Source organism: Gracilinanus agilis, chromosome 5 (assembly GCF_016433145.1).
Source record: "Gracilinanus agilis isolate LMUSP501 chromosome 5, AgileGrace, whole genome shotgun sequence".
NCBI lineage: Eukaryota > Metazoa > Chordata > Mammalia > Didelphimorphia > Didelphidae > Gracilinanus > Gracilinanus agilis.
In genome coordinates, this window is record NC_058134.1 from 40,763,119 (window position 1) to 40,775,377 (window position 12,259).

Consider the following 12,259-nt stretch of genomic DNA (forward strand, 5'->3'; position numbering starts at 1 on the left):
AGAGAGAGAGAGAGAGACGGAGGGAGAGAGAGACAGAGAGAGAGAGATGGAGAGAGACAGGGGGAGAGAGAGAGAGAGAAAGAGTTAAACAACAGCCAGGTTTTTTATTTCTTGCTGAAAACCCCTAAGACATAAGGGGTAGAAGAAGTTTTAATGTCTGGAAATTACTATAGCTGGAAATCTAGGAGAAATGAAAATTCATCTTGCCAGTCTCATCTTGGGATAGATAGATATAGCCTGGAGTAAGAGGGGGTTGGCAAGGGGCCCCTAATTGGACCAAGGGGAAACTCACACCTGAACATCTTTCCTGTCCTCCCTCATTGGAAAAGCATGATCAGAGGGATAGAATACCAAATTGCAGTCAGCAACACCTGGGTTTGAATTCCACTCCAGACACATATTAGCTTTGTGACTAGCAAGTCTGTTCCTCTCTAGGCCTCAGTCTTCTCATCTGTAAAATGAGGGACTAGATTTGATGACCTCCAAGGTCTCTTCCAGGTCTAAACTTATGATTCTGAGAACTAGTAACTCATTGGATTCAGAGAGAAACTCCTCTTATACAAAGAATTCAGAGGCTGCAAGGCAGTGTGGACTAAGGATGGGAAAAGAGGAACCTCCGGGACTAGATGGAATGTTTAAAGCTCAAATGGGTTCAAAATGGCAACTTGTGAAGGTTCCTTTCACAAATTTAGGGATCACTGCAGCCCCTTCTCCATTTAGGAAGGAGCACACGAGCTGGTCAATAGATGCAGGGGCCAAAGCTGCACCACCTCACCTAATTCCATCTTCCCTGGCTACCCCCTTGTGAGTGAAGATGAAGACAGGGCCAGAAAGGATGCATGGAGCACCTTGAACCCTCGTCGAGGAGGGGAGACCTTCCAGGGCCTGGAGCTGTTGGCAGGGAGGGTGTGATGTGGGCTTTGCCCCACAGTCCCACGCTTTAGACAGGGCTGGAATTTAACATGGGCATCCCGACAGCAGCACTAGAAGCCATCAAAGCTTGCACCTCCTTAGCAAGGATAATTAGTGAAAATAGGAAGATACCAGATGGACGTGATGAATAACCCTCATCTGTGAGTTAATGACATCTAATTCCCCTCCTGCTCCTGAATTTGTCTGAATTACTTCTTGTGCTATTTTCATGTCACAAATGACAAAGTTGGTGGGAGGACACCATCCATGCTGCATACCCCAAATGGCAAAATGGCTTTCCTTGGCTCTGGGCTCTTGATCCTGGTAGGGACGCTCTGACCGAGGTTTTCAAGCTGGGGGTGTGAGGTGGAAAAGAGCCAGAAATAAGAGCCCCCAGCCAGGGCGGCTTTTACCAGCAACAATGTAAAGGGGGAGCAAGAGAGCCGAGGACCAAGGCGAATTCTTGAGCTTCTATTGCTTTACATACAGTCTCTAAAATAAATATTCTGTCTGGTGAAATTACTTTTACCTAACTGTGACTTTAAGGTATAATCCAGGCTAAGGCTCTATCAGGAATGCCTGTTCCCCTACCTCTCTGTGGGGATCCATGTTATAGCATCTGAATATTTGTTTAAATGACCCTCTGTTTCCCCCTGAAACCAAAAAAATCACCCAACTTTTAAATATCAGCATTTTCCTAGTAACACTCTGTGGTCCCCAAGAATGGAATTTCATTAGTTTGGAAGAATAAAAATTGTGGGTGGTCTGAAGGGCAATGAAGAAATGCCTAGTGAGTGTGAGCAGACGGCATCTTACTAAGGAAAAATTCTGGATTTGGAATGAAATGACCTGGCTTTGAATCCCAGCTTTGCTACTCACCCTCCCCCCCATGTGGCCTTGGACAAATTTCTGAACTCTTCTGGGCTTCCGTTTCTGAATCTTATCTGTAAAATGAGGGCTTGGACACGATGGCCTTAAAAGCTCTTCTGGTTTACGAAAGTTGTGGGCACTTAAAACACCTATTTATTGACCCAATTGATGTCTATGATATTATATTTAACAAGAAAAGGAGAGAGAGGAGTCATATGGCAAGCATGCCAACTCAAATTAAGCGCCTCCTCTTTGCCAGGTATTCTAAACACTGAGGCCAGGAAGAAGAGAAAAAGGAGAAAATGAGGGTGAATATAAGCCAACAACTAGGCACAGACAAGCTGTGTACAGGACAAGTAGGAAGTAATCACTAGAGGGCAGGTAGAAGAATTATGAGAAATTGAGAAAGGTAGACTGTGAGGGAAGCCGGGGGCAGAGAGGAGGAGGGACAGCCTTGTAGGCATGGGAGGCAGCCAGGGAAAATGCCAAGAGGGGGCCGGCACTAGACGAAGGGTACGTGGCGTGGGAGGGTGAGGCCAGGTAAAAGAGCGCCGAAAGGGCTGGATGGTGTTTATGAAGAACTCGGAATGCCGGAGGATTAGACAGAACAAACAACCTCTTACCTTCCATCTTGGAATTGTTACCAGTATTGGCTCCAAGGCAGAAGAGCCATATGGGCTAGGCAAGGTGGGGGTTAAGTGCCTTGCCCAGCTAGGAAGTGTCTGAGGCCAGTTTTGAACCCAGGACCTCCTAACTCCAGCCTGGCTCTCTGCCCACGGAGGCCCCTACCTACCTCTAGCAGGATTTAAAATTTTGATTTTGGAGGCAATGGGGAGGCAACAGAGTTTATTGAGTCAAGCTTAAACCTATGCTTTAGCAAAAAGCACTTTGGGTAAGTGGAGCCTAGAATGGAGTCGAGCAACACTGTGGCAGGCAGGCAGGCCAAACAGCAGCCATTGCGGTCACGTAGGTGTGAGGCGATGAGGGCTTCCCTTGAAAGATGGCAGTGCCAGAGGAGAGAAGGCTGTGTGCTCCAGAGATGTCACAGAGATGACTCGGCTTGGGGCTAAGACAGAGTGCAGAGCTGAGGAGGAGGCCCAGAGGACGGGGACGATGGCGGTGCCAGACAGTAACGGGGAAGCTTGGAAGGGGGAGAAGACAAGGAGGTCAGCTCTGGACGTGTTCAGAGGGCGTCCGGCTGGAGATGTCGAATAGCTGGGGTGGGATGAGCAGCGAGACTGAGAAGTAAGTGTTTATGAGTGACCCAGTGTGTGTGTGTGTGTGTGTGTGTGTGTGTGTGTGTGTGTGTGTGTGTGTGTGTGTGTGTGTGTGTCGGGGCTGGGCAGGGTGTTACAGAAATCTCATTTCGTCCTTCCTGGGAGGAAGGTGCCTCCTACCTCCTAACAGGACCATGATTGGGTCCGTGTTACAGAGGAGGGTGATGAGACATCAGGGTTGTTGGGCGCCTGCCCAGGATCCACAGGCAAATTTCCTGACTCCAGAGCCGTGCTCTCTCCACTGTGCTAGGCAGCTACCTAATCATAATATAAAAGACCTAGAGGAGGGCCTCCATTCCTCTTCTGTTATCTTTGCCAACCTGCCTCTGCCACCAGGATTCAGCCTCCTTTTAATAGGTCCTCTTCCCCCCGTTAGTGTGAGCTGCCTGAAGGGAGGAATGGCCTTCCTTTGTGCTTTTACTTGTATCCCCAGCCCTCAGCTTCTAATAGCAACAACAATATCGTTTTAATGAAAATAATAAGCTTTCAGGAAATCCCCGTGGTCTGCCCCGTGTTTTGGGGGGACCCCCTAGGAATGATTTACAAGAAGGCCCGGCCGAGAGGCTGTCCAGAGACAGCGTGGCTAGATTGGGGCCTTGGCTGCGTGATGGAGCGGCGCAGGCTGATTGTTCTACTGAAGGATAGCCACTCCTTAGTCCAGTGTCCCAGCTCCACCCTGTAGGAAATCTGGCAGCACACAATACTTGGTGTCTGTTGGGTCTGACTTTTTGTTCTTGCTCTTCCAGGAAGAATAATGAACAAAGCAAAATGGGGAAGCTCAAAGACCTTCTCGGTAGTCCTGGGATGCCTCCACCTACCCTGTTTTTGTTGTCATTGTTGTTCAGGCTCTCTCTGGGTCTGGCTCACATTACCCTGAAGCAATCTTTTTTTGACCTAAAACAGGAGTTCTTCATTGAGGGCAGTTTTCAGGGTGATTGTAAATACGGAGGGGGGGGATACAACCTTATTTTCACTAACTTCTAACTAAATTGAACATTTTATTTAGTTTTGGTTTAAAAAAAAAACCACAACACCTTCTGAGAAGGGGTCTTCACCGGCCTGCCGGAGGGGTCCGTGAAAAACTCCTGATGTAGGGAGTCCATGCTAATTCCCGAAGCAGATTTTGAGCCCAGATGGGCAGATTGGCTAGAAGCACATTTAATAAATATTTTGCCCGTGCTAAGGTACTCCGAATTTCAAGAAATAGACTTATTTCTCCAGTGCTGGGGCATGTCCTCAAGAGGCCAGACAAAGGAATGGTTCCTCTGGTCTGTCTTCAAAAGCCATCTAGTTTTATACTTGACTGACTCAGTTAGGCTATATTATAGATCAAGGTTTCGGTCTGTCATGTTCTAACCTTATTGTTTCTGCATGGCTCAGTTCTTTTATCCACACGGGGGAAGGGGAAGGAATAAGCATTTATATCTGACCTACTATGTGCTAGGCTAAGTGGTATACAGATAGAGTGGAAGTCAGACTTAACAAACTGAGGATAATAATGTTCTTGAAAGGAAGCCAGTAATAGAAACCCAAGCAGTACAAAAAATAGCCTCCCCTTCCCCCGATCCCCATTCACTCACCGTGTATTCTGGAGGTATCCTGGCTCCAAACCCAAAAGCTGGAAACATTTTGTCACTAAAATCAAGATTAAAAAATGGATTGCTTTAATTTGTTTTCTGATGAAGAAGGAGAAAATAGAAATCTACATTACCTATCTGGGAGAAGTGATGGCGTGACATCAAAGGGTCCCAATATCATAGGAGCTCAGATTGAGAGTTGGAAAGGAACTTGGAGGCCATCTTGTTGAAACCTTTATTTTACAGATAACGAAACTGAGGCCTAGAGAAATTAAGTGACTTGTTTATGATCCCCAAAGTAGTAAGTGATAGAAGCAGGATTTGAATTCAGGTCTTCTGATTCCAAATGTTCCTTTCCTTGTGCCCCATTGTCTCTTTGTTTGTAATGGGGAATAAGGGGAAATGGGTAGTAAAATCAGTAAGTAGATGATCTTACAAATCTCATTTTAGTTATGGTTCTCAGCCTTCTTCTAACTTTTTACTAGATTTAGTAACAAGGAAAAGGATGCCCTCAAGGGCTTTTTAATTTTCTTGCACTCATAGAACTGAATAAAAGAAGCCCCACATTTACATGGTTAGCCTTTTGAGAAAAAAACAAAAAAAGAGAGCTCACATTCTATTTTATATGATAGTCAAGCTGTTCATATGTTATCTTCTTTACTAGGCTGAAAATTCCTTAACAATTGGGATCACATTTTGTAGTTCATGTCCTCCAGGATTCAGAGTCAGAATAGAGGAATAGACAGAAAGCTAGAGGTTCAAGTTTTGCCTCTATGTGATCCTTAACATCTCAATGTTCTAAGCAATTTGTAAGATTGTAAATCACAGAGAAATCACAGAGAAAGTGCCAGGGTAATTAGTAGAGGAAGTTTTTCATCCAGGAGTTCTCTATACCTATTAAATCACAGTTCCAATCTCTCTCTATTTCCCCAATAGTGCCTAGTGCCATAGGTGCTAAATAAGTATAATATGGATGTATGCATTGTTGAATTAAGTCCATAAAAGCTCAGGAATTAGCTGTCTGTGAAAGAAAATCCCCAAAGAGCATGTAATTAGCTAGCAAGACACTAAATAGAACTTTTTGTGATCTTTGCTATCAGCTATGACTGTATGAATTAATTTTCCTCATCTGTAAAATGGGACTATTAATAGCATATATTTCACACAGTTGTTGTGAGGATAAAATGAATTAACATAAGAAAAGAGTTTTGTGACTCTCAAAATGCTATATAAATGTCAGCTTTTGTTGTTGCTTTACTATTCCACTGTACTTAAGTGTATGTCATGGCACCTCGTAATGGGTGAAACCATTAAAATGGTATTTTATCTTGCTGTTTCTGTGTCTAAACCTCCTTCAGTAACAACTCGGTGAGGCTCACATTGTTATAGTGAATTTTATAGTCTTTTGGTTAGCATGACAATGTACTGTCTTCTTCATAGTGACCTGAATTAATATTTCCCCTAACATTCACTTCTTCTCCCATTAGGAATTCTTCTAGTCCTCACAGTAGTCTGTCGAGCTTGCTAAATGGGCAGAGTTCATATTTGTACTTGAAGGCTCGAATGCTTTTACTGGGTTCTTCATGGGTACATGTTGGTTGTCAGGATTCCATCGTCTATGATTTCAGAAGTCCTGTAAGGGTGGACAGAAGTGCACTCAAGAAACAGGAGAGGGCTACGGAAGCTCTTGTCAATGATGTAGCTGCCACTCATTGTTGGAAACACTGAATCAATGAAACTCTTTCTTATTTTCTCTCCTGAAACCTCAGGAAGTTCATAGCATAGCTCAACACCCTGTATTTCCTTGGGGATTCCTACAACCCAAAAGGAAAAGGGGTGGAGGAAAGACAGTGGCATCTCAGAGATGTACTAGGAAAAGATCTTCTTTGGAATTCTTTCTTCCCCTCCTAAGGTAATTAGTTCTGAAATTCTAGTAGAATCTTATCTCCATGTCCCAAAGACTCACTTCTGTTTTTGTATCTAACCTATCAAAAACCTCAGTTGGAAAGGAGGCATGTGTGAACTTCAGGGTTTTTGTCCATAGCTGATGTTGTCACCTTTAGAGCTCAGCTGTCCTGCCTTGTGTAAGAGTGCTGGCATTTCCCCCTCTAAGGTCTGTTCTTGCCCCTTTTCTTTCTGGAGAAGCTAGATGGAAAGATCTAAATTTTTTACTTGGCCAAGGCACTGCTAGATTTTGTTTAAGGAGTTTGGGAGAGGGAAAAAGGATGCTGAACAATAAAACCCAAAGGGAATAGGGGAAATAGGAAATATTAAGGAAAGACGGGCAAAAAGAAAAGAAAGGTCAACAGATGTATCTCAGGAATTCCATAAGATGGACAAAAGTGACTCCTGAATAACTGGAAACCATCTGTAATTGAGTGATAGGTTCAGGGAGGATTTTGTGGGAGAAGTGGGCCTGAGATGAACTTGAAGGAAAATAAGGATTTTGAGAAACCCAGCTAGGAATTGAGTACATTATAGGCAGGAAGGAGGTCTATAGGAGTAGAAAATGGAATGTCAAATATGGAGGAGGGCCAATAGTCCAGTGTGGCTGGAGTGGAGAATGATTATAGGGAGTATGATACGAAATAAACCTGGAGATACTTAAATTAAGGACTTCTATTTAGAAGCAACAGTGACTGAAGACTTTAGAGCAGAGAAATGGGCTGTGCCTTTGTAAGAGTATTTTGAAAATGAATGAAGAAGAGTTTGGCAAGAGAGATGAAGGTGGTGATGATGATGATATACAATATCTGGGGGAGAATGCGTTTAATGACCAGGAGATGAATAATGAATCAGAAAATGATGAAAAGAAAAATTTAGAGAGGTAGGAGAAGGGCCAGGAAAAGTCATGTCATGGAATCCAAGGAAAAAGAGACTTGTCTAGGAGGAGGAAAATGTAATAAATTACCAAAAGGTCAAGGGGATGAGGACTGAGAAAGACCTCAAGATTTAATAGGTAAGAAATTGTTGGAAAGAGCAGTTTCTGTCAAGTTGTAGGGTCAGAAGCCTGAGTGTAAGTAGTTAAAAGTAATGAATCGTTGGTAATAAAGTGGATGTAGTGAGAGTAGATATCTTTTTTTAGGAGACTGACAATGAAAGAGAAGAGAGACTTAAGACTGAGGGGATGGAAGCATCCAGTAAAGATTTCTCAAGAAAGGAGGATAACTGAATATGTTTGTGGGCAGAAATGAAAAGACTGAATATGGTAGAAAGGAAGGGAATTATAAATTAAGAAAGACTGCAAAGTAGATGGGAAGGGATGGGATGAAGAACACAAATCAAGGGGTTGGCTTCAATAAGAAGAGCCACCTCTGGTAGGGATCTAGAATGAAGGCATCAGTGGTGCTTAAAAGAGTTTTGAGGTCCTGGATAAGGGAAAATGAGAGAGCAGATGATTTCAAGTAGGAGGCAAAGCCATTTGCTGGGGGTTGTGTATAGCAGGAGTATAGGAGATTCAAAGAGAGGAAGAGGTTTATAAAATATGCTATGGAGCAGTGGAGGACCCAGTTGAATTGAATGGAACCAACTGTTACAGGGGCTTTCCAGCATCATACAGCAGCATGGAGTTTAACTAAGAGAGGAAAATGGTGATTACCTAGGGGTGAAGACTAGTAGAGGATGAACTGTAAATAGGACAAAGCTGGTAGAGAGGATACAAGGGTATAGGATGGTATTTAGTTGGGCTGGACAGCAGCAGGGTCACACCTGAAGAAAGACCATTACTGGAGTGATGGCCTGGAAGAACAGAATTGGATGGAAAGACTGGAGGCCATGGTGAATATGTATAGGTTTAGAAAGAGTGAGGTAGAAGGAAGATTGGACCGACAGGAGGTTATGATCAGAGAGTTTAGGCCATGGAGGTAGAAGTTATAGGTCATGCTGAAATCCAAAAGATGACCAATTTGGTGAGTGACAGATAAAATCCCTATTAGTTCATTTGCAACTCAGAGTCAGCATCCTGAATCGGCAGAACAGGTATTTTCATGTCTATATTACAGATGAGGAAACTAAGGCTTAGTGACATTAAGTGACTTGGGAATCACCAAGAAAGTGGCAGAGCTCCATGTTCTTTCTATAATAGCAAAGTGATATAGTGAATCCAGGCTTTTTTTTGGAGGTAAGTTAAGGTCAGAATTTATGGGTACTCCAGTACCAGAACTAAGATCTATAGCAACTACCAGTTCCTCATTTCTGTCTCTTTGTGGTGCAGAAATTCAGACATTGCAGAATATTGGGCCAAGCATTCATCTGAGAAGGTTAATGTTGATAAATAAGAGAACCATGACAGCTTATAAGGGATTAGTCAGGGCTCTGAGGAAAAGAAAAATTGCAGGTCACTGTAAATTTTAAAATACTTTACATCAGCTGTTTTCCTTTGACCAAAGAAGTTAGGGTCTTAAAAGCAAATGAAGATGACTATCAAGATGTAAGCTTTGGTGGGAGTGGGCCTGGTTTCCATTCTTATGAGACAGGCTTATTATTATTAATATGATTCTATAATATATTACAAATTGTAATATATTTTGTCATATGTTATAGCATGTTATATGATAATATAATGAATAATTTCCTATGATATACATTATTTCATCTGATCTTCACCGCAACCCTGCGATGTTAGTGCTATTATTACGCCAATTTTACAGATGAGGAAACTCTGGTTGATGGATTAAGTGACTTTACCCAAAGTCACATAGCTGCTAAGTTTCTGAGGCAGGGTTGGAACTCAAGTCTTCTTAACTATATGTGCTATGCTCTCTTCACTGCATCCTTCAGCCTCTATAAGAATAACTCAGGATCAGAGAAATATGGCATCCCCAATCGCTGAATGAACAATCATTTACTATGTGCCACAGCATGAGGCAACAGGGTGGCACAGTGGATGCAGCTCTAGGCCTGGAGTCGGGAAGACCTGAGTTCAAGTCCGGCCTCAGATACTCCCTAGCTGTGTGATCCTGAGCAAATCACTTCATGTCTAATTGCCTTAATCCCCTGGAAGAGGAAATGGCAAAGCATTGCTGTATCTTTGTCAGGAGAACCCGACGCCAGTATTGACATGCCAGAGTCTCCGGCTCACGAAGAGTTAGACTGACCGAATGACTAAACAATGTGTTAGGCATGATGCTGGGTGCTGGGGAAGACAAGGACCAGCCAGTCCTGCCCTCATTGTAATGGAAAAAACAAACCTCCAAGTAAATAAAGAAGGAAATACATTTTGAGGGGTCAGCGCTGGGATTTCATAGGTACAGGGACTCCCCTGGGAAGAATATTTTCTTCCAATACAAACTTATGCCAATTGGCAACTTTTATGCCAACTTGTAGCCTTCGAGAGTTATGTGATTTGCCCAAGATCTCACAGTCAGTATGGGCGAGGGGCAACATGGCTTTCTGACTCACACAGTTATCTATCTAATAAACCAATGCCTCAAAGCATCCAAAAGAAATGGAAGGAGATTTTTCTGGGGTTGGGGAGTGGGAGAAGGCACTATTGGGGGGCACCAGGGAAAGCTTCCTGCCAGAGGAGACATTTCAGCTGGGCTTTGGAGGATGTTAGGGATCCCTCTAGGTAGGGATGACAAGAGAGAACATTCCAGGCATGGGGGACAGCCTAGCCCATGGGCGATGGGATATGCTGAAGACTGCATTAGGAGAAGAAGCTTTACATAATAAGCCAAATGCTGATCCACCCAGTTACACTCCCCATGTTCCAACTCCAAGCACAGAAACCAGTGTCCCACCTTAATTATTGTTGTCTTTTCTCCCCTATCAGAAGGGATCGAAAATACCTTCCAAGCCACTATGGGGAAAGGGAAGCTAGCTGAGCAGGACATGTTCATTATGTAACTGGGTTTCAAGAGGGGGAAGGCAGCCCTGCCTTCCCTACAAGGGGAATAATTAATGAACTAGGAAAGCACAAATTCCCCAAAGATGGCCATCAGTAAACATCCGGCTAATAAGAAAGCCAAGTGTAAGCATAATCGTTTTAAACATTCTTTCTTCCTGATTAAAATGAAAAGTAGGCAGAATAGATCTCTGCTCTGCAAAACTCAAGGAGAATCAGATCTGGAGAAAAGAAAGAAACGGATGCAGAAACTTTTAGAAGCATCTCTAACTCATCAGCATTTTCCATGAGCCACGCATTGTGGTAGATAACCGCTGGGGATGCAAAGACCAAGAGGAGATAGATAGCTCTTGTCCTTGGGGAGCTTACGGTCTGTCAGGGGAGACAGCCCCGGAATTAATAAGTCTGTACAAGTTATATTGTACAATTAAGTATTCTGGGGAAGAGGGTACAAGTGGATGGTCTATAGTCTCTCTCTTTTTTTTAACCCTTACCTTCCGTCTTGAAGTCAATACTGTGTAATGGCTCCTAAATGGAAGATTGGTAAGGGTGGGCAATGGGGGTCAAGTGACTTGCCCAGGGTCACACATCTGGGAAGTGTCTGAGGCCAGATTTGAACCTAGGACCTCCCGTCTCTAGGCCTGACTCTCAATCCACTGAGCTTCCCCCTATAGTCTCTTTTAATTTGATATCCTTGAGCCAGGCTAATCCAGAGCTTTTAGACTCTTAATAAAGGGACTTTCTCAGGAAAGGGACTATTTGAGGCCATGGTCCTCCCACACACAGTTGGATGCTTTCCTGAAAGGGCAGTGGATGAAAAGATAAGAGATGTACTCGGAGCCCAGCCCTGGTGCACTCTGTGCCCTGGGACAACTCACTTTCCCTGAGGTTCTGTTTCCTCACCTTAAAAATGAGAGGATTCATGTTGATAATTGCTGGATGCTTTTAACATTCTCGATTTTAATGAATATAGCTTGCCATCTCCTTGAGATGGAGCCCTTTTTTTTAGTCTATACCCTTGGAACCTAGTACAGGACTTAATATTTTTAAAAGGTTGTATTTATCCCTTTATTTTTACATGATACTCAGTTTCACAAATATTCCTTCCTCCCCGCCTACCTGATAAAACTCCTCTTATAACAATCTGGTGCTTGTTGAATGAAATTGAAATCACTTAACATTTTTATGGCTCAGTTTTCTTATCTAGAAATTGATAGGGTTAGAACTGTTGAATTCGATTCACATTTATTGAGCACCTCCTATATGCCAGGGACTATGGTATACACTGGGCATAAAGACAGAATTGGAAACAAGTCCTCCTAGCATTAAATTTATCATCAATCTTTTGAATCTCATGAACAAGCAAAGCTACCCACAGAGCATATTCTAGAGCACCAGGAACAGGACCCACCCCCAAATTCCCACTCCTCATTGTATAAAATTCTGCCTTTTGGCCATCGTGACTCCAGATGCTTAAAACTTTGTGCCCCATAAAAATTTTTAAATGTCCAGGGAGAGTTAACACTTGAAGTGTTAATAGTAATATAGCCTTTTAGAAGGTTTTAGGGCAGCTAGGTGGTAGGTACAGTGGATAGAATCCCAGACCTAGAGTCAGGAATTTGTGAGTTCAGATCTAGCCTCAGATACTCTGTGGCCCCAGGCAAGTCACTTAACTCTGTTTATCCCAGTTTCTTCATCTGTAAAATGAACTAGAAAAGGAAATGGGTAAGCCAATCCAATATCTTTGCCAAGGAAACACTGAAAAAAGGTCTGAGAGT

The 12,259-nt window shown here is 43.2% G+C and overlaps 1 protein-coding gene across 1 annotated transcript in view; it reads right to left on the reverse strand.

The window, feature by feature from the left end:
- Positions 1–12,259, reverse strand: part of CPNE4 (copine 4) — a 350,799-nt gene that overhangs the window by 7,436 nt on the left and 331,104 nt on the right. The window contains exons 11-12 of the mRNA XM_044678896.1: positions 4,640–4,694; positions 1,175–1,265 (exon numbers count right to left, since the gene is read on the reverse strand). Of these exons, the coding sequence (XP_044534831.1) occupies positions 1,175–1,265; positions 4,640–4,694 (146 nt within the window). The remainder of the gene's footprint in view (positions 1–1,174; positions 1,266–4,639; positions 4,695–12,259) is intronic.